We start from the raw sequence: 20608 nt of genomic DNA, 5'->3' as shown, positions 1-20608 counted from the left end.
GAAAAATAATGTGGATCCTTTTTTCCATAAACTAAATAATACATACAAGAATTAAAGCATAGTAAGCCCGACAAGACAACGCATTTGCAAATAAGCAACAAAAGTACAAGCAATAATAATAAGAAAATAATAACCGTGTACGGAATCTGGTCTTCAGGTCATGTACTCGTTGGTCATATCTTCATAAGTGAGAATAGAGAACCATCTATCCAGCGCGTCACCTTCCCAACAAGGTCCATGAGAAGTTAATATGTAAAAAAAAAAGAGAACGGTAAACTATGATCGCAAAGAAAAGCCTTTCTTCTTGACATTCTTTTCTTCAGTATACGCATACCGTTCCTGTTCCAGCAGTGCGAGCTTAGATTCAAGCTCGCGGCGATCTTTCTCAAGCTGCTGCTTCATCTCACGATGACGAGCAAACAATTCATCCTCAGATCTCCTCAGCTTCTGCTCTTTCTCAGATACTTTTTGTTGGAACACCATCTTCATCTCAGTTTCCATCTTTTGGAGTCTAGCATTCTGCTGGATACGATCTTGCTCTAGCTTGGTAGAAGGGCTAATTTCCTTGAATACGGACTGATCTTGTGAGAAGCCCATTGCAACCAGTTTTTGCGCCCGGTAATTCTCATAAAGAATCTCGTCGGTGTGCTCTTTGAGCTCCTCCATATAGTTCTTAACTAGCATAGCACGCAGTTTGAGGAAGTCGCAATGATCTTCATTGTCAACTTCGACGACCCCCCAGGGGTATTTGCGGCCGCGGACTTTGCGTCCCTCGGCATTGATGACTTCAGCGGTGGCACCAACGACTGCGAAAGGGATTTTGGACATGATAGAAGTCTTTTCTTCCATCGTCTCGTTAGAATCAATCTCGTAGCGCGGAGTCTCGAAGATTGCAATCTTATGGTATTCCAAGTCGGCACGTATCTAAAAAACTTATTAGCCCCGAGATAAAAACACACACACATATATATAAATCAAACTGTATGCATACCCTAGCTTTAAAAGTAACAATTTCATCGTCGGTAAGAATATCAGACTTAGCGATCACAGGGATCAAGTTAACCTTATGGTGCAACTTCTTCATAACCTCGATATCAATAGCCTTCAATGAGTGCCCGGTAGGAGCAATAAAGTACAAGCACGCATGAATCCGAGTATCAGAAACTTTAGTTCGATTATTCATATTCTCGCCTTCGAGATATGCGTCGAACCGCTGCTCGATATTGCCAACAATAGGGCGCCATGCATCATCATTATTGACTTGATCACCAAATCCAGGTGTATCGACAACAGTAAGACGCAATTTAACACCATCTTCTTCAAGTTCAGAGGAGATAGATCGAACAGCTACTGTTCTCGCAATTGCGGCTGCCGAAGAAGCGGGTGTGCGCGGAGGAGTGAGAGGCATATCGAAGAGCGTAGAGATTAGAGTCGACTTGCCGAGGCCAGACTCACCTAATTATTTTCTCGTGTCAGAATCATGTTAAACCACAAACAAACAGCGTCCTTCATTAGACTTGAATGAAAATGATACTACTCACCAACTACCATAACGTTAAAGTCAAAGCCCTTACGCAGAGACTTGCGGTGGTACTGAGCAGGCAAGTTTGAGAATCCAACGAGCGACGTGATCTTGCGGCGAATGATGGAAGTGCCGTTCGAATTCGAAGTCACGCCTGCCGTGGCAGACTCGACAGAAATCGCCTTTGCCGAATGGGCGGACGAAAGCACGGCGGGCGCGGTCGAGGAGGCATTGGAGTCTGTTGCCCGCATGGGGTAAGAAGCCGGCAGCGCGTCCGGGGGAGTCTGCGGAGCCGCGGAGGAGGGCGTAGAGGAGGCTGTCGGGGAAGGAGGGTCCATCTAGAGGCACTTCAAGATAACAGAGGTCAAATAAAGAGAGATAGGAGATAAGAGGTGAAAGAAGTGGTGGGGAGAAGAGATAGAAAGACGCGACAGCTGCATTCGAAAACAGACGACGCGCTGCTGCGAAGGGGCAGCCGTCCAAAAAGGGGTGCACACCGCCACAATTTACACCGCCACGCACCGCCGCTTGTATATTACTTGTCTGGACGCGTAAACAAGTCGCGCTAATGTATCAATATAAAAACATACACATTCAGCCTATGTACAATCTATTATTTTAAGTCCTCCCGCATCTTCTCCAGCCTCTCCCATTCTGCCCCATCTGCCCACATCCGGCGTCCTTTGCCCATCACCGAGCGCACGGTCGAGCGCGCCCGGTACTTCCAATCCGTGCACACGAGCTGGCCCTCGCCCAGTCGCCCAGGCAACTCCCCCAGATTCACGTAGCCATCCACAAGCATCTCGCATGTGTCAACCGCCTGCTTCCATTTGGCCGCATCGGTCTCGTCGGCCTCAAAAACAGTCAGTGCCAATCGTAGCATCTTTTCGTACGCATCAAGCGCCGCCCATGGCTTCTTGCGCCAGATCTCGACCTTGGCTACAATACTCCATAGCTCAGGAGTCCGCGTCACAAGCTTTGGTACAGTGTCGGTGAATAATTTGATAGCATGCGTCTCGAACGCAGTCAGGCGCTTCTCTGGCTCGCCCATCCGATGACCGTCGCTGAGAGCGTCCGACACGAGAATTTGTGCAAGCGCATGCAACACTGGCACATCCAGTGCGTCCTCACCTTCTTTTGGAGCACGCAGCTCGGCCATTCTTACTGACCCCCGCAAACATGCCTGCCAGTTCTCAAGTCGCGCTGCAACAATCACTAGATTACTCCACAGTCGCCAGTCATCCGGATTCAGCCGGCATGCTTCGAGTAGTGCCGTCATGGCCTCCTTCTCTCTCTTGTTGCTGCTCTCGTCATCACGAACGCCATCTTTTATATTTTGTGCACGCTGTTGCTCGCCCATATGAAGAAAGGCAGTTGCCAAATTGGCCCATGCCTTTGAATCGTCCCTGTCCATCGATACACATCTAGTAAATCCTTCAGCCGCAACATCAAAGCGTTCAGTCTCGAGTCCGGCGCAGCCGTAAAGAAACCACGCGTTGCGGTTCAAAGAGTTCTTTGCCAACGCATCACGAAGATGAATAATGCTCTCGCTTGCTTTACCATTTTTAAAGCAATATTCGCCCAGAGATCGCTTAGCCGAAGCATACCTACCTACTTCCCATGCCTTCTCCCAATACTCAGTCTTGCCAGTTATATCACCAAGACACGACCAGGCACGAGCAGTATCGACATGATCTCCGCTAGCAATGTAATCCTCAAGCATTTTAATTGCTTCGGCTTTTGATTCATTTCCTGCGGCAGTGCACAGTGCGCTCTCAATTGGAAGTCTGAGCCGAGCGTAAATCTCCTGAGCGGAGCGCACCATACCAAGCGAAATGTATTTTTCAGCAAGCTCCAAATCCATCTTCCATCGAGGCATGAGAGGCAAAAAATGAATAAACCGTAATCTTTCATGCGCAGGTGCCGAGGAAGCGGTTTCAGATTGACCATGCGCAAATGATGTCGCTGCTGAAGCCACCCCCAGTTCATCAACTAAACTAGCCAGCTGAAGAGTACCGCGTTCGACTGTCTTGGCAGAATGTGATTCAAGAATACTGCGTTCCCAGAGTGCTCGAGAGTATAGAGTCCAATTGACTGATCCCGCCGGACCGGACGCAGAAATCACTCGAGAAATGTACGCTTGAAGCTGCTCGGTCACAATCGGATCTTGAGAAGGTAGCGACACTCTCATCCTGTGCTCCGTGAGCAGAAGAATACAGCTGTCGATATCGGCAAGAGGAGACGGAGAGTTGGGATCTTCGCTGGCTAAATCATCGTCCTCAACAGTCTCCTCTATAGATTTGTTTTGTTCTTCCTCTTTCTCGCTTGACTCACCAGTCAAGAATCGCGGTGCTTCGAGTAGCAGATCGGAATTGAGCGGTAATGAAACAGGCACAGCCGTCGCCTCTTTGATATCCGCTTCTATTGTGGCCGACGTAGTAGGTGGGTCAGAAACTGAAACGCTCCTACTCTTTGCTAAAACCACCAGACCGACATGCTGTCTAGTCTGAAATTTTGTCCGCAGCGCCTTCATACCAGTCACTTTGACTTTAAGCCCTGACATACTCTTTGCGTTCTCAAGGGCTTTCGCCGCTCGCGCATCGTACGAGTAGAATATGTCAGCTCGAGCAAGTTCCATCGAATATTCCGCTGTCAAATTCTTTTGCTGTTCAAACTCCTCTTGCGAATCAGTTGTTGTAGAAATCGGTGCACTGGCAGTCAAATTTGTAAAAATTTCATCGTGCAGAGTGCCCGCTGGCGCAGAGAGAATAGATTGCTGAACCATTAGTGCTCGAGCAAGCCATCGCTTATCCTGTCTCTTTGTCGATTCATCCTCAGTAGTATCAGAGGAGGTGTCGACTAACTGTGATAATCCAGCAAGAGTGAGAAGAAGCAGGTATGCCTGCTCAGTATGCTGATACACTACTTCTGAATCCACTGATAACTCCTTCACACATTCCTCTGCACTTTCAGGAGGTGATAGAATTGCTTCGAGTGACGAGAGTATAATATCTGATAATCGCGGTCCAGTAAAATTCTGTTGAAGAAAATAGTCTAGTGCTAGCAGTGCGATAGCGCGAACTTGCGTCCGTGGAAGATCCTTCAGCGACGCCTTCAAAGAGCAAGAATATGATGATTCGGACGATTCTACACAAAAATTCACTGCTTGTAGCAGCGATGGTAGATCGCTTGCACTCATCTCGCCTCTAATTTTTCAGGTTTTTTTTTTGCTCGCCCCGGCTGAGGAGCATGATGTAAAATCTCCAACGGTCACGATGCGGCTTTGCACATTATTTTGGTACCTGTCTACGAAGTTCATAACCCATAACTCTTCGGTCTGAGGATCGTTAGTAAATTAACCCATATTACATGAAATGTAATAATTTTAGGCATAGCGTTTATCTAATGCCACTTGTGATTAATAATGGCTCTACAGACTACGATAGAGTAAAAGAGAAAAGAAAAAGAAAATAAACGTTACAGATATTGCAAAATAATTCAATTCACACTACTACCTTGCAGAAAAGTACAAGATAATAACATAAATGATCGTATGACAGCATTTGAATAAGAAATCAAACCCTTCCATAACGCAAAAGAGACCACTTTTCTGTCATGTTCCGTGAATTTAGTTTACGCTTTGCTCAACTGACATCGCCAATTTCTCTTCATCAGTATCATCTTCAAAAATTGTTTCAGTGATCAAGTCGATCTGCTTACTCAGTCTTGGGAGCAGGAGCAGCAGCACCACCCTTAAGTGTAGCCTTGACCTTCTCCCAACCATTCTTAACACCAGCAGGAACAGACGGGTGAGCAATCAAGCCATCGGCTCTGACTTCCCAGTTCTTGACGGCCTGGCGAGTGAACGCCGACTGCTCAAATCGCAGACGAATGAAAGCTCCATAGACAAGGAGCGAAATCCAAGATCCTTTGCGGAACAAGATAGCATTGACAAACAGACGCACGAGCAAAACAAGCTCAAGGTTACCGACCAAAGCAGTGAACTTGTCGTTGTAGTTGTCCACAAACGATTGGATCTTTGCCGCGGTACCGGAGGTAGTCGGCTGGCCGAGAGTCGGAAGAAGGTTAGTGCGGGTGTAGGTCAGAACATGGAAGAAGGAGTAAATCGCAAAAGGAGGAAGAGTGACCAGCAGAGGCTTCGAGATAAGCCAGAGCAAGGCAATAACGAGGTATTGCACGTTGTCATCGCGAATTACGGCGGTCACGGTAGGGGTACTCGCGCGGTACGACCGGTAGAGCACGATACCGTAGGTACCAACGACCGATAGGTAAGCCTCACGATACCAAAAACGAGCCCATGGGGTGCTGGGTGCGAAACGGATAACGCTAAGGAGATAGAAAAAAACTCCGATGAGAACGAACACGTGGCCAGCAAACCAGGCAAACTGAAGGGTCTATGTACAATTGTTAGCGAATCACTTAGCTCAGTTACATCTTTTTGTCTTACGCACCTTTGCAAGCTTAATCAATCGAGTACTGACAGGGACCGGAGTCGGAGTTGCACCGGTAGTAGGGGGGACATCAGCGGGAGGAGCCATCAGGATCTAAGCTTCTTGTTAGCGGATCATTCTCGAATTCGCGCAATAATCGGCCTCGGCAAAGAAGGATAATTGATTAATAATTGACTGCACGTAACCACCAGACAAATCGGCAATTGATCCGGGAACAATGAGAATAAAAAACAAAGAAACAAAAAGAAGTTTGTCTGACAAGGCGAGTCGAGACGGAGGGGTCCGGTACAAAAACAGCGCAGGACAGGAATCAGAATCAGGACCAAATGAAAAATGCCGAGAAGACAAGTAGACAAAGTAAAGCAAACACACTCAAACTGGGGTAGTTGCGCAGAATAAAGAGAAACTCACCAAGTAAGGATAATGTGCCGGAGAGGATGCTGAAGTGTGAAAGGGAAAAGGCACGGCGAAGGAGAGATTGGACTGGCGCCGCGTCACTGCATAAATGCAAAACCTCTGCGGTATAAACTTTTGCGCAATATTAACTTTTGCCCATTACATCATTGTTGATCTGCGCCCGAAGGCTGATATCAGTCTTCTTCGCCATGGACACCAAACAGCCGCAGATTGTCGCGCGATGGGTGGACTTGCGGCAGCTGTGGCCAGAGACTGAGCATGGAAATATCCAGTTCTCTTGCGCGCTGAGCTACCTCCCAACACACGAGCAAGACTCCGTCCGCCGCTTTCACTTCCGTCGCGACGCTTCAACCCACCTCGCTTCCTTGCTCCTCCAACACGCGACTATCACCTCTCTCGCCCAACAGCAGTGGTGTGAGAGCTCAATTACTCGTTCGCAGTCTGGCAGACCGTCCGCGTCAAAGCCAGTGGCCTTCGACTACAGCGTATCGCACCACGGCTCTCGCGTCGTCATTGCCGTGCGTAACGACAAGGACATCGCGCTTTCTCGACGTATCGGTGCAGATCTCGTTGATCTGTCCTCAGCAGGAACATCTCACATCGACGACTTCCGAGAAGTCTTTGCTCCGGAAGAGTGCGCCTCAATTGCCCCTGATCCCTCCACACCAGCTCAGCCTGTCTTGCTATTTTCGTACTGGGCTCTCAAAGAAGCGTATACTAAAGCTCTAGGAGTCGGCCTCGTCACTGATCTTCACTCTATCGTCTTCTCTAACGTGCCAAATCTCACTCTCTCAGATTTGCCATACTCTGATGCCATTCGGTGCCATCGCAATGGTAAATCACTACCATGGCGCTTTGAGCTTTTCATGCTCGACGGTGGTTTACTCTTAGCCATCGCTACTCCCCTAGAGGGGCTTCTACATCCTGGCGAGCCGACAGCAGTATCACCAATTTCTTTACAGGATATTTTAGTTTCTGCATCTACTGTATTTTAATCTTGCATAACCTGTATCATACAAACCGGAGTTCAATATCGTTAGGAATTTTCTATATTTCTCATTCAACCCCCCAAAACTATCATCCATCAACATACGTTCAGTCTCACGCCCTTCAATCGGAGAACGCTCCCCGACCATGCATTTTTATGTTTTGATACAAACCCAATCAATCAATTTAACCAATCAGAATTGCGCCTTTCTCTTTCCTTTCATCCATACGGTGCCAATCCGCTTGAACAGCGCTTGAACAGTAGGCCGCACCTGTGGTCCCGGCTCACGGCTCAAAAGGTCAACACCGAGAGGATAAAACACTTCTGCGTGACGAGCAAAGTCCTCGTCCGAGAAATGAAGATAGCCATCTAAAACCTCGACCACAACCGGTCTCCAAGCTGTAATATTGCGCTGTTCGCTTTCTTCGTCGAGAATCGTGTATCCCTTAATTATATCGACGCATAACCTATAAACTCTTGTTAGAATACTGAAATTCGTTGAGAAATAAGATCAATATTGATAAACTTACGGAATAAGAGCTTCTTCGATTCCGCTCTTGTTTTCAACCCGATCTTGATTGGTATCATGGTACATTCTCAACAAGATGTGAATATACGTTGAGGCCGCATCAGATTCCTGTCTCAGCAAATTAGGAGGCTGCTTCATAAATCCTTCTCGCCAGAGCTTCATCCGCAAATCCCGGTTCTCATTGAATTTTCTTGCGAATTTAAAGCTTCGCTTTAAGACCCTCATCAAGACAAGTAGCTCCTCAGATGGGATATTGTTATACACATCGTCATTTTCGGAGAAAAGCTCCGAGACTGTGTTGATGATCAGAAGTTGTAGCACACACTTGACAATGATCTTGTTAAATTCTCTCCTCTTCTCTGGGGACACGACAGTCTGGCCGCGCTTTGAATTATCCTCAGCCGTCATCGACTTCATCAAACTTTGTCTTCTCTGATGTCCATTTGTAGACGACGATACTGGAGACGTAGGCACACTCTGCAGTCCTAGACGTTCACTGTGCTGCCGATCAAGTTCCTCGTCTGCCTCCATAGTGTAAGCAAGACCATTAATTTTCAATCCATTCTTCTTCTCGAGTTCGAGATCAGTCTCTGAAGGTGGCGTAACGGGTGCCTCAACTCCTTCACCAGTAAATAACTGGTAAGCAGTAGTGGTCTCAAAAAGCTTCACAAACGCTGCAACAATCTTTGACCAATGCTCTTTCTTCAACTTCGTAACGTTCTTGGTGATTAAAGTCTGCAAGCACGAACTGCCGATACGAGCCAATGTATCGTTTTCTTGGCATATACATGTCACTAGCAAATCCAAAAACATATCAAGCATACGCTCAAGTTGATCAAAATAATGCGTCAATAACGACATCAAGTTACGCAATGCCTGAATCATTGTTGTAGACAGCCAAACCGACATATCTTCGTGGTTATTAAATCGCGACATTTCTGATCTGCTCTTGAGAACAATGAAGATAGGGAAAAGCAGCTGACGACACACCAAATCCCAAAAATCTGGTGCGAAGTTTCCACCGTGCTCAACTAGCGCATCAAAGAAATAGTTAAGAGCTCGTGATCGAACTTCCAGATCATCGCCGGTCATGATTATATTATGGAATGCAAACAAAACCGGAAACCAGAATTTGACTGACGGATCTTCGATGGAAGCCTTGGTCGCATGTGCAACTATTGAGGTTCCATCTTGCACAGACTTCTGATATGCAAGCATTTTCGGAATTGAAGTTCGTAATAATTCAATAGAATGCAAACTGATCTTTTGAAATCTATAATTCTTCGACAGCTCAGTTAGTGTGACGGCTAAATCAGCAAAGCTACCTTGCGCCATAACTAAATCGAAGTCCTCATTATGAATCAACTTGATGTTCTCAAACGAAAACTGAACAACTGGTTCGTATTCTTCCTTGGCAGCAAAAGTAAATACACCAAACATTGTCGACCAACCAGATCGAATTCTAGCAGCTCGCGAAAGAATCATCTGCTGCAAGCATCTTAAAACCATATCCTTTGCCGCAGGCGAGTTATTATAGGACATTATGTGCTCAAACGGTCTTAAAAAGTCCTTTTGAAACTTGAAATGAGGCAATTCTTCCAGTTCCAAAAACCGCATGGAGAGCTGTCGCAACGAATCCAAAGCGAAAAAGACAACCGTCAAATTCGGATGGCAGCCAACCTGATTGAACTGTTCGCCCATGATCGCCCATAAGTTGGACCATTCAAATCTGATACGGTCCATATTGTAGTAACTTACGTCCACCATCTTTTGCAGAGAGAACATACGAGGATGCGCGCTTTGTCCAGAAGATGCGATCTCCTCACGCGAGACCTCTGTCAAAGCGCGAACAAAATAGACAATAGCCTCTCCAGATAGGCGAGAACTTTGGGTAAAAATTTTATCCATCGCTACAACGATTTCGCGACCGTTGGCCTCCTCAGCCACGCTTGCCGAAAATTGAGTCAGAGTTGAGGTCTGATATCGACTCAAAGTGGTAGTTACAGATCCCTTTGAGCGCTGACTCTCAAAAGACTCGCGACTATATTGATTGTTAATAAACATCACCCCAGAGTGCACATTTCATGTAGAAAGAACTTACGGAGCCAACTTGGCCAATGATAAATCCGGAACAACACCTTCCGAAATACCAGATCCAATCAATTGAAATCTTTCCAACTGACTGATACACGCGAGAACATCCTTCCAAGAATCCTTGAGCAGGTTTCCATCGCTAAGAGCGACTTCTAAAAGCACTTTAACTCCCTCAACATTCTTCGGCTTCATTTCGCTCAAATTTTGCAAATTGGTGAATTTTGCAAGCGCATTCACAAATGATATTCTTGCGAGCTCAATATCAAATAAGCATGAGATTTTAATAGCTAATCTCACACCTTCAAGGCAAGATTTAATGACGTCTGACTCTTCGGACTCTTGCATAGAAGCAGAGAGACAGGCAAGAAGCGACATCCAGACAACTTCAAACATAGGTCCAATGTGCTCAAAACGAGATGCGTGATAAAATATCACAGTGGGTGCATCTCCCGACTCTTTGCGCTGCGATCGCACGAGATTCTTGAATAGTTGCTAAATACCATAGTTAGTGCGTTGCCATGATATAAAAAATCAGTAGCAACAATACATACCTCAGTCTTGCTTGACATCTCCTTAGATGCTGTCAAATAAGCTTCTCTCTGCAGATCTCTACCCACAGTCAGCAGAACTTGACTTATGTTTGCGGCAATCGAATTAGGCGCAGCAACTTGTCCAGAAATAAGCACAGCATCATGTTCTGATTTGAGAATAATCTCATGGTTTTGAATTTCATCGTAGATGTCCGACAAGAAGGCCTCTGGCAGATCTTCATTATTATTGATACCCCGATTATTTTTGAAGAAGTCAGACTTTTCCATGCGTTGCTTCACCTGAGGTGAATGCTGATCTGTGTTGAGCATGATAACCGAGTAAGCGAGCACATATGCCGTATCAGCATTCGCAAAGATACTAGGATTGCCAGAGATATACCTTTCCGCAAACTTCAGCATAAATCTATCAATTTTTTGTGACTCTCCCGGTAATCTAAAAGCCTGCAAGAATGTGCGCAGAGCCTCAACAAATTTCATATTGGCAAAATCCATCAAATCGACAAAGGCATGCATAATCGCAACATTTTCGGCATCGCCTTCTCCGAGATACTCGCCAATTAAGGCCTTTGACAATCCCTCGGTATGTAGCAAAAAGTACGCAATATCTTTCGGATCTCTGGATGGAATGAAATTATTCTGTACTAGCATTTCGATTCCACGTTTAGGCTTGAAGTTAAATTGTTTGATACCTTCCAACAATGCAGTCTTGCGGTGCTTTAAAGATTCGAATTGAGATGGATCATCGATCGGAGTACTGCTACCATTGGTCGTCGCACCGTTATTGAGGGTAAGTGTAGAGGTCGAGGCGCCAGTAAGACCGTTATTAGGCGTAACGTTTCCAGTCCGAGAACCAGATTCCTCCTCAGCGATCGATTCCAAGTCAATCTCAGCATCTGCGCTACTGTTTGCAGTTTGCTCGTCGATTCCTGTCGTAGCCCACGTGACAAGAGAGCGAAGCATGGTCACAAGGCACTCTAGAGCTTCACGTTTGAGGACATACTCCAGAGGAACCTGCGAAGTGAGTTCTGCTGCTGCAGTAGCTTGAATTGTCTGCACAGCGTGAGACGAAAATGAGGGTGGGATCGCGCCACCTCCAGGGCCCGTGGCCGAGCCGAAAGCGGATGTCGGCGCAGTCTTTTGCAGCTCATGGTACTGCTGTAGCTGAAATGGGGTCAGAGTAATGGGAACAATCGAGATACGAGCAAGGTAATCGGCCAAGCGCTCGTAAATATTATCCAACGCAGTGTTATCGCAATCATAATTAAGATAGATTTCAACCAATGTTCGGGGATCTCCTACAATTTTAGCAAATCCGCGAAGGAGGTATTGCTTCTGATGAGCTGTTGAGGTCTTCATCTCTAAAATCGGCATATAGATCTCCGTCATAAAGACCTCAATCTCTTTCTTCATTTGACTTCGGAGATGAAGCAGTATCATCCAAAATATGTCGCATGAAACCTCGAACACAGCAGGAGTGGGGTTTGCTGCATTGCGAGACAGACACAGACAGAGGTACTGTTTGATTGCGTGAATGAATAATGTCTCTTCTGACGAGGCGCTGGATCGAATAATCACATCAGGAGATTTGAACACAATCATGTGCTGGCTTAACATCGTGCTAACAAGATGGAGAGAGAGCAACTTTGATCTCATGGCATGAGATCTCATGTCAGGCTTATTGTCAGCAGCATCAATTGCTTTGATCGAGAGCTTGCAAAGAGCGCGGAATACCAAGAATGCATCACGGACATAGAGCTCGTTTTCGTGCTGGGGTACACCAGAAGATGTCTCGGGCGCTCGCTCTTGATCAAACGACTTGCGATTTTCAAATGACTCTAATGTGATTTTAGCCTTGCTGACAGTCTCATCGCCATTTGTAGGAGCATCCGTTGCCTCTGACAGCTCTTTCTCGGCCAGTGTGGCATCGTCACCAATATCATCAACATCTTCCTTGTTAAGCTTTTCCTCAAGATTGATGTCAACGGGCGGACCTTGAGGTATCTCGACAGCTATATCATCCAAAGCCGCGTCAGGCTTTCTCACCTTTACTCGCGACTTGACTCTTTCGAAAATAACATTCACCATCTGTGTCAAGGTAGCCTGTGCAATAGCTTGATTTGCATTTGATTTCGAGAGAATGAAAACATTGTATGTCTGTCTGATGGCTTTAAGTAAAGCCGCGCCATGAACGACTAGCTTCTCGTTCAAGACAGCAGCCATCAAAGCCTTAATGATCTGTAATTCCACTTTTTCATCTGTATTATCACCAGTAAAACAGTCACAAACGACTTCAACAGCTTGATCAATAAGTCTTCCTGTGCGAGGCGCGGCGACAGGGGCGATTGCATCATCAACGTCTGCGGGAGCTGGCTCGGCGACTGCGGGCAGGTCCTTGAAATAAGAGAAAGAGAAAAGTTTCCCCCATGTATCTAGGGCAATTACCTTGATGTCACTGTTGTTACTTATTGAGGCCAGGCGGAGGGGCTCGAAAATCACAGATGGTGATGGAGTAGTGGGCGCGAGACGATTCAATTGTTCTGCGTAGTGAGAATTCAGTTAGATGGCTATTAAATTTAAAAGAAAGTCTTCATGTATTGAATCTTCAAGACATATCATACCAACTGCATTTTGAAGGCCAATTTGTAGAGGGCCTTTACGCTTGCCATCGCGGGTGTTCAAAATCGACTCGAACGCCTTTGCGACAAAGAGCATTGATGAAGTTGGCGTGCCATGAGAAACAGCTGTAGGTGAATTGCCAGTAACTGAAGGAGCTGTAGAACTCGTCAATTGACTAGAAGCAGGCTCAACTGGAGGTGATAGAGAATCGTCGGCTTGCTCAGCGTTCAAAGTCGCGTCTTGCTCAGCAGCTGCGGAAGGCTCGACCATCTGGTCTGCATTGTCACTATTCTCCACAAGCTCTTCGGCCATTTCAGACTCTTTCGGTTCAGTAGAAGCAGGCTCATTTTTCTCAGAATCCAGTGGATCGGCTGCCATTTTCTCATCTAGTTGATGCTCGTGCTGGGATTCATGATCGGTTCGGTCGTTGTTCAGTTCTGCAGGCTTACTCTCCTCGTAAGACTGCTCCACCGACGTCCGCGGATCCCGCGAATCCAACGGTAGGTTGTCAGCCATTGGAAAGCTTCTTGTTGTTGCAAAAGCTGTCAGCCAGGTGTACAAATGGAAGATGAAGGAGTATTGGAGTGGGAAGTGGTTAGGCTCTCGCAGGGGCCGGACTTTGCAGCTTTCGAGGCGGCTCCGCGACGACTGGCTGGAAGCGCCTGCACCGCCTCCTGTACTGCCACCTTTAGAGCCGCACCGCCGCAGCATGTCCTTTTTTCACTTTGGAGTTCTTCAAAGATCAGGCTTGGTTCTTTCTCCTGCACCTACCGACCCTTTATCTCCTCGGACATCATGTCGGCACTTCTCTTTGACGACTTGTTCACGATTACGACTCTCGATGATAAGCGCTACGATCGCGTTTCGCGCATCACCGCGACCTCAAACAGTTCGGCAGACATCCATCTCACTCTTGATCTAAATACTGAGCTGTTCCCCGTCTCACTCGGTGACGTCCTCTCCATCGCGCTCGCAAAGACTCTCTCTACAGATTCAACCTCTGCATCTACTTCGTCTTCAGGCTGGAGGGAGCCAAAGCCCGGCGAGCGTGGTCTGGCAGATGATTACGATTATGTGATGTACGGTACCGTCTACAAATTCGAGGAAGGCAAAAACGAAAACATGTGAGTTGCAAAGAGTCTTTTATCGGGCTTATATTGTATGCTAACTTGCTCTTTATTTAGAGCCGTATATGTCTCTTTTGGAGGACTACTTCTCTGCCTTGAGGGCTCTTACAAAAAGCTCGCTTCATTAAAGCAAGAAAACATCTACATTCTTATTCGACGATAGACTGTGTCACTTTTGCACTCCGGCTTTCATTTCAGCGATAATCTCAACTTTGGCTAGAGTTTCCATGTTTGTTATTGTATTTTTATTGTTTTCATAGTTGTAGGGACAAAAAGTTGGCTGTACATTACTTATATAAATTTTTTTTCGCATTATGTATTTCAGAATTCACTAATACTCGCCCTATTTACAACTATTTTCCAGAGTTGAAATTAGATTTAAACCCAATCATCCAAAAGCCAACAGCGATTATCCAAAATCAATATCCAAAAGCAATTATCCAACAGCAATTATCCGAAACCAACCAAATTATTTGCCAGATTAAAACGCCAAAAACTTATACTCCGTCCAGACAATCTTCCGTCAATTATCGCTTGGTCTCTGCAAGTATCAATATACACTAATAATCATCTAAACCCCATTCTGGTCCTCGTTTTCTCCGCAGATTCCTCTCTCTAATACCTCAAGTGCCCGTTCATAATAAAGCGGCGAGTGATGGAAAATCCCTCTTCCAAAGACTGGCTCTCCAAAACGTTTTTCGACATCGAGCACCACACGTCCAACAACTCGTGTAGCCTTTCTCGTGCGACCATCATGAGTCTCAAACACCGTGCTTGTAGTAAGATGATAGACCTCACCAGGTGGAACAAGTTTTTCATGTTGCATCTGCGCCCGTAGTTTGCACAATTCATTCCATAGGTACTCGTCATCCTGGGCGTCGAAAAAAGCACCCGTTCGGGAAGCCAGCTTTGCGAATACCCGCTTCTTAATTTCGTCAACCACTTGATGATCAGCTTTGAAAGCTAAAGCAACATTTTGCAAATCGTGCAAAACACCAAGCGATAAGCAAGGTACAACGTCGTTACCGTAAATCACAGACGTAGTCAATCCACGCGTGATGCGGCGTAAGTCTGCAGAAACCGTCGCCGGCGGTCCAAAAGCAAAACTATGGACCTTGCGACCGGGAGGTAGATTCGACGTAGAAGAAGTCACCCACATGCCGCCCGGAGCAGGTTCAGCCAACAAGATGCTCAGCAAGGCTGCCACGCTTCCACCCTGAAACCAAATAGGTTAGTAAAGAGGTTCAATCTCTTATCCGACCAGAAAAGAGCTTACCAAGGAGTGACCGCAAATTACGAGTCCATAGTCGCCGCCAAGCTCATTCAATGCCACCTTGATTGTCATCAATACCCGACTCGAATTTCTCGTCAAGAGTAAAGCACTCTTCAGCATTCCAGTGTGTGCTTTATATGTCTTGCCACGCCATTCAAAATCCTCATACTCACAAGTGAGATCAGTGAGTACATCTTCAAGTCCCAAAGTACCACGGATCGTCAGTACCACTGTCTTATTCAAGTGATCAACAGCCACGAAATGAACAAGTGGAATACCTCCCGATTGTTCAATGACTTTATCTGAGTAGCTGGATAGAAGAATATGGTCAATACCAATTCCTGTGTGGTTGGCAAATGCATGATGCTCGGCGTGGTGTGAGTCCGTGGAGGGGAATATGCGATCAGCTACTCCAAGACCAAGCAAACGAAGAAAAGCTTGTCCATATGAGGCAGAGGCAAATCGCATGTACTTCGCCATATTGTTGCAAATATGAGCAGGCGGGAATGGCTGGATTTGCGGCTCGTTACTAGCATCAAGAACAAGAGATGTCTGAGACTGAGTTGTTTTGACAGTATAAGATGAACCAATAGACTGTCTGCGGCGATCAGAATTCGAGCGATAAAGCGATGGCGATGAAGAACCGCTTGTGCCATTACTTTGCGAGGAGTCGTACTGCAGCTTGCTATGTTGTCTTCGCGGAGTAATAGAAGACGTCGAGTTGTGTCGCGAAATTACAGAGTATTGAGATGCTTCACCAGCAGCACGCTTGCTATCTTCGTAATGAGAAATCGATTTTGATACTCTCCGCGAGACCGACGCCGGAGAATCAGGAGCAACGGTCGCATCCTCAAATTGAGATGACTTGATCAGATTGTCATATGTATCTGTGTACTCAGACTCCCGTCTAGCAGAGGTGGAGACTGGAGAACTCGGAAAGTCAGCAGATCTCCGCCTCTTGCTTGGCTCCTCAAGATCAAGAATACCAGAGTCATCTGGATCTTCGATCGCAGCTAGCGTATTAGGATTATTTCTAATATCCTCTAAAGAAGGAGATTGTTCTATAGTAGGCAATAAAGAAGATTTATCATTGCGGACACTGTTGACCCCCTCGCTGGATCCCCGCTTCTTGTTGACACGTCGACTGACGCTCTGAAACATAACTTTGTAGCGTGACCGCTCTCCGTCACGGAAGTCGACAGTTTCTTCCTTCATGACAACAGCGTTTTCAGGAATGACGACCTTTGCATCACTTGGTGTTCCACCAATAACTTCTATGGTTGTAGTCTTTGTCGTAACCTCTTCTGTATTGATCAAAACTTCTGCGTCGGGGGAAATGTGTTTTACAACTGAAAGTTCGTCGTATAGATCAACCTGAGGATTTTTAACCTCAAGAGTTCTAGTCTCACCTGTGTCAAGAACAACGACATCCCACAACACACGCATCTCAATCTGTTGAACAGTTCTACGCCATCCTCGCGCTTGCAGAATAGAGAAACAGGTAAGACCAGAGACTAAGCCGTAAAGACCAGCGCCGTCACCGAGCTCGCGGCGAATGAGAGATATTATAGATGCAATAGCTCGAGAAGACTCTGTTGAGCCAAAAATCGAATCAAGCATGTGGACTGAGTCTTGTGCGAGATTAGAGACGGTCGAGACAGCAGATGAAACGAAATGAAAGGAGGCGGATGTAAAGAGCTGAGCCAGAGTCGATGTTCTACTTATAGCGGCCATCTGAATAGATATTGAAAAGGTCAGCACAGATTTCTCACAACTGCAAAGTTCACCATAAAGCAGTATTCAATACATACACCGGCGCCGGTAGCAGATCCGCTATCCGGAACATCTTCCTCAGCCTTGAAAACCAGTGTCTCGACAGCTCGACGTGCGACGTCAAGACCAGTGATTGACCCCAATCTAGCAGAGTCAAGGATGGTCTCGACTACATAAGTTCCCAGTCGGAGAGAGACGGTCGACGAGCGCGACATGGCAGAAACCAAGCGAGCCAGCCGTGACGGCAGCAATGTCGGCGGCAGTGGCGCATCTTCTCTGCCCATAGTCAACTCTGCAGAATAGCTAAAACTAAATGCCAATCAAAGCCAGTTACCACGTTACAGGTTGATACAAACACAAAGCTATATTTGACTGTAGGTTGTTGCGGATTTAAAAATACAAAGTCAGGTTGTTTTTCGGGCCTGGATTGTTGGGGACTGAGCCGCACCACCAACGACTCCGAGCACGCGTTTTCGGTGATTCCGCACACGCAAGCTTCCAGAAGGTTGCCGAATGCGGGGGAAGGATATAGCCACTAGCTGCGCCCCAATGTCAGCCACATGCTCCACGTCATCACGCATGCGCATTGCCGCGGCCCGGACTAAGTGAGTGAGTAATCTACATAACAAGGATAAAAAGCAAAATATTATTAGAGGTTAGCCAATCCAACCTTGGAGTATCACAAATTCAAGAATATACTATAGAACGCATACAAATAAGCAAAAGGCAAATATTGACCACGAAGACAACCAACACCGACAAAGCGCATAAAAAAACAAGATAATAAACCGGCTGTGCGTGCAAAGAGGTGGTGAGGTGAGGTAAGAGACAAGGCGAGATGAGTCGACGATGGCGTGAAAGAGAATCAGAGATGAGCCGCGATAGCGAACGATGATGGAATGCAGAGGCACAAGCATGACGTGGGAGATGATTAGAAAAGACGCGCGGTGATTAGAGATACAATGAGCCAACGGAACCGAAAATAAACGCCCGATACATAACGCGATATCGCCGTAGGAGAAAAAACAGGTTTGAGATAGTATATATGAGGTGTGTATCAATGTAGGAGATCGATGCCGGTGAAGAGACTGGCGATGGAGACAGAAGGTGAGCTGATCACCCAATAAGCTTAGACCTTGCCTTCGGACCTTGCTTAGACCTTGCTCGCCACCGTCTGCTCCTGCTGCAGCTTGACAGCATTGCGACTAAACAGAATGCAAGTTAGACTATTAACAGAAGGATATGCCGCGTATCGATGTAGATGCACGACAAATTAGATTTGATTGGATGGGGACATACTCATGCAGTTGCTGCTTGCAGTTCTGCAGACCGGTGCACTTGTGGTCCTCGAGAAGGCGATGCTTGGCACAGAAGTGGCCATCGCAGAACGAGCAGTCACCGACGATCCGCAGAGGTGTCGATGAACAGGTCTTGAAAGAGCAACGCTTCTTTGATGGGCCGCCACCGCGTAATCGTAGAACGAGGTTGACGGTTGCTCCGTCGTCGACGGCGCAGTCGCTCAGTGAGGCCTCGTCCTTCAGCACCGAGCCGGAAAAAACGAGACGCTGCATTGAGGCAGGGAAGTGGTGGTTTTCCTGCAAATTCTGCTTGACAGAAGCTATGGAGTCGGATTCGCTAGCGTCAAGTGTGAGAACTAGAGACGAGAAAGCGGCGAGTTAGCAAGCGGTCCAAAACCCGAGACTGCACAAGCGGAGACACGTACCCTTTCCGTCGACGGTCTTAACAAGAACATGCATTGCGAAAATGATTGCAAGATACTAAAGGCAAGCTGCAATATAGAAAACTGAACAAGGAAGAGACAGCGAACGATGCTGTCGGACGAAAGTGGTGATGAGTGGATGAGTGGATTGCTGCGCAAGTGGGCCGAACGTGGTTGTTATAAGCACGCCGCTATCGCCACCGGTAGCCCTGACCCAAATCTCGCTCACATTGTCGAGGGTCTCGTGCTGATCACGCGTCAGCGCGCCGCACTCCGCCTCGGCGTACTTTTCGCGAAACTCGCCTGAGCGATTGCTGGGAGCGACATGCTTCTACTCTCTCTTGCTTGATCTGGCTCGGTTTAGGCTCAGTTCGATGGCTTGCGAATACTCCTACGTCACTCCTTCTAGCGCCGCATCGAAGCGGCTGCTTGCGCTTAGAGACCGCTGGCTGCGTCTACACAACCTCGTCGTCGATATGCGCAATCGCTTCCCGGCCCCTGTCGACAGCATGGGTTGCCATGTTCTCCCAGAGAATGTCAAGCAATCTCAGTCCATAGCTGTAAGTTTACTTAAGTCAACTTGCTCTATTTTAATGGTGCTGACTGCGTTTTACTAGTCGCAAAACTTGCAGGTTCTCATCTCCCTTCTTCTCTCCTCGCAGACCAAAGACCAGCACACCTTTGCCGCTGTGCAAGCCCTGCGCGACCACTTCCACCCAGACGAAATCACTGCAGCGAGAATAGTCTCTCTTGATGACAAACTACTTGACACTCTTATACACGGAGTAGGTTTTCACGCCAAGAAAACTGTATATATGAAAAAAATCGCACAGATGCTGCTCCCTGGCAACCCGCTTGACGAGAAGATCCCTACAGACCTCGATACCATAGTTAAGCAATTTCCCGGAATAGGCCCCAAAATGGGTATTCTCTATTTACAAAATGCTCAGCCGTACCCCGGTCAGCTCGAAAATGACATGAGCTTGCAACATGATTTTGGACTAGCAGTCGACACCCATGTCCTTAGATTATCTCAACAGTTTGGACTAGTGTTTCCCCCTTCATCCCGATCTGGATCAAAGGAAGTGACTCCGGAAATTGCACGTGTTCAAATAGAAGATATAGTGCCTAAAGAGCACTGGAAAGATGCTAATCCATTACTTGTCGGATTCGGACAGACAATCTGTGGCGCACGATCAAAGATGTGCGGCCACTGTATAATTGCAGACACTGGACTCTGCAAGTCTGTTGATCGGCGTATGCTTACTGCACCGGCTACTTCAAAGAAAAGGAAGTCGGAGCCAGAGACTTCATCAAAGTATTTCGCGAGCGTCACTAAAGAAGATAGCGGCATGGAAAATAACGGAGATCCGGCAGAAGTTAAATTAGAACCTTCAAGCAGAGATGAGGCTCTAGTGAAAATAGAGCCCGAATCTAAAGCAGAACAGCCAGTAGTCGATATCGAGGAACTTGTAAGTGATCGGCGTCTACGAAAGCGGAGGGTAAAGAGTTAATTGAAGAATATG

At 46.8% G+C, this 20608-nt stretch overlaps 9 protein-coding genes across 9 annotated transcripts; 3 read left to right on the top strand and 6 right to left on the bottom strand.

The window, feature by feature from the left end:
* Window positions 1-276: 276 nt before the first annotated feature.
* V2V93DRAFT_392299 (Septin-domain-containing protein) lies at window positions 277-1773 on the bottom strand (the record flags this gene model as incomplete). The annotated part of the gene is made up of 3 exons (XM_066912470.1): window positions 277-924; window positions 992-1455; window positions 1542-1773. 3 exons carry the CDS (start codon window positions 1771-1773, stop codon window positions 277-279), a joined length of 1344 nt encoding a protein of 447 aa, XP_066764270.1.
* Window positions 1774-2009: 236 nt separating this feature from the next.
* On the bottom strand, window positions 2010-4851 carry V2V93DRAFT_373775 (uncharacterized protein). Its single transcript, XM_066911078.1, has one exon. It carries the CDS (start codon window positions 4719-4721, stop codon window positions 2136-2138), a length of 2586 nt encoding a protein of 861 aa, XP_066764269.1. The 5' UTR covers window positions 4722-4851; the 3' UTR covers window positions 2010-2135.
* A 148-nt stretch (window positions 4852-4999) lies between these two features.
* V2V93DRAFT_349299 (uncharacterized protein) lies at window positions 5000-6420 on the bottom strand. Its single transcript, XM_066907947.1, has 2 exons — window positions 5995-6420; window positions 5000-5937 (listed from the first exon to the last, which is right to left on the bottom strand). Exons 1-2 carry the CDS (start codon window positions 6079-6081, stop codon window positions 5239-5241), a joined length of 786 nt encoding a protein of 261 aa, XP_066764268.1. The 5' UTR covers window positions 6082-6420; the 3' UTR covers window positions 5000-5238.
* A 2-nt stretch (window positions 6421-6422) lies between these two features.
* On the top strand, window positions 6423-7542 carry V2V93DRAFT_387936 (uncharacterized protein). The gene has a single exon (XM_066912314.1). It carries the CDS (start codon window positions 6600-6602, stop codon window positions 7404-7406), a length of 807 nt encoding a protein of 268 aa, XP_066764267.1. The 5' UTR covers window positions 6423-6599; the 3' UTR covers window positions 7407-7542.
* V2V93DRAFT_338280 (uncharacterized protein) lies at window positions 7380-13801 on the bottom strand. The gene is made up of 5 exons (XM_066907760.1): window positions 13192-13801; window positions 10574-13110; window positions 10030-10514; window positions 7930-9969; window positions 7380-7866 (listed from the first exon to the last, which is right to left on the bottom strand). Exons 1-5 carry the CDS (start codon window positions 13703-13705, stop codon window positions 7593-7595), a joined length of 5850 nt encoding a protein of 1949 aa, XP_066764266.1. The 5' UTR covers window positions 13706-13801; the 3' UTR covers window positions 7380-7592.
* Window positions 13802-13868: 67 nt separating this feature from the next.
* Window positions 13869-14666, top strand: V2V93DRAFT_373771 (uncharacterized protein). The gene is made up of 2 exons (XM_066911077.1): window positions 13869-14313; window positions 14374-14666. The coding sequence occupies exons 1-2, from the start codon at window positions 13985-13987 to the stop codon at window positions 14477-14479; spliced, it is 435 nt and encodes a 144-aa protein (XP_066764265.1). The 5' UTR covers window positions 13869-13984; the 3' UTR covers window positions 14480-14666.
* Window positions 14617-17764, bottom strand: V2V93DRAFT_373768 (uncharacterized protein). Its single transcript, XM_066911076.1, has 3 exons — window positions 17401-17764; window positions 15593-17323; window positions 14617-15532 (listed from the first exon to the last, which is right to left on the bottom strand). The coding sequence occupies exons 1-3, from the start codon at window positions 17644-17646 to the stop codon at window positions 14888-14890; spliced, it is 2622 nt and encodes an 873-aa protein (XP_066764264.1). The 5' UTR covers window positions 17647-17764; the 3' UTR covers window positions 14617-14887.
* A 751-nt stretch (window positions 17765-18515) lies between these two features.
* V2V93DRAFT_381898 (ubiquitin-related domain-containing protein) lies at window positions 18516-19119 on the bottom strand (the record flags this gene model as incomplete). Its single annotated transcript, XM_066912125.1, has 3 exons — window positions 18516-18567; window positions 18662-19016; window positions 19086-19119. The coding sequence occupies 3 exons, from the start codon at window positions 19117-19119 to the stop codon at window positions 18516-18518; spliced, it is 441 nt and encodes a 146-aa protein (XP_066764263.1).
* A 439-nt stretch (window positions 19120-19558) lies between these two features.
* Window positions 19559-20596, top strand: V2V93DRAFT_392292 (DNA glycosylase; the record flags this gene model as incomplete). Its single annotated transcript, XM_066912469.1, has 2 exons — window positions 19559-19642; window positions 19700-20596. The coding sequence occupies 2 exons, from the start codon at window positions 19559-19561 to the stop codon at window positions 20594-20596; spliced, it is 981 nt and encodes a 326-aa protein (XP_066764262.1).
* Between the last annotated feature and the right edge of the window lie 12 nt (window positions 20597-20608).

The sequence above is a fragment of the Kockiozyma suomiensis genome (assembly GCF_038497685.1).
Source record: "Kockiozyma suomiensis strain NRRL Y-17356 unplaced genomic scaffold V2V93scaffold_12, whole genome shotgun sequence".
NCBI classification, from domain to species: domain Eukaryota; kingdom Fungi; phylum Ascomycota; class Lipomycetes; order Lipomycetales; family Lipomycetaceae; genus Kockiozyma; species Kockiozyma suomiensis.
Note: the sequence above shows the minus strand (reverse complement) of the source record. Positions and strands in the feature narration are given on the sequence as shown.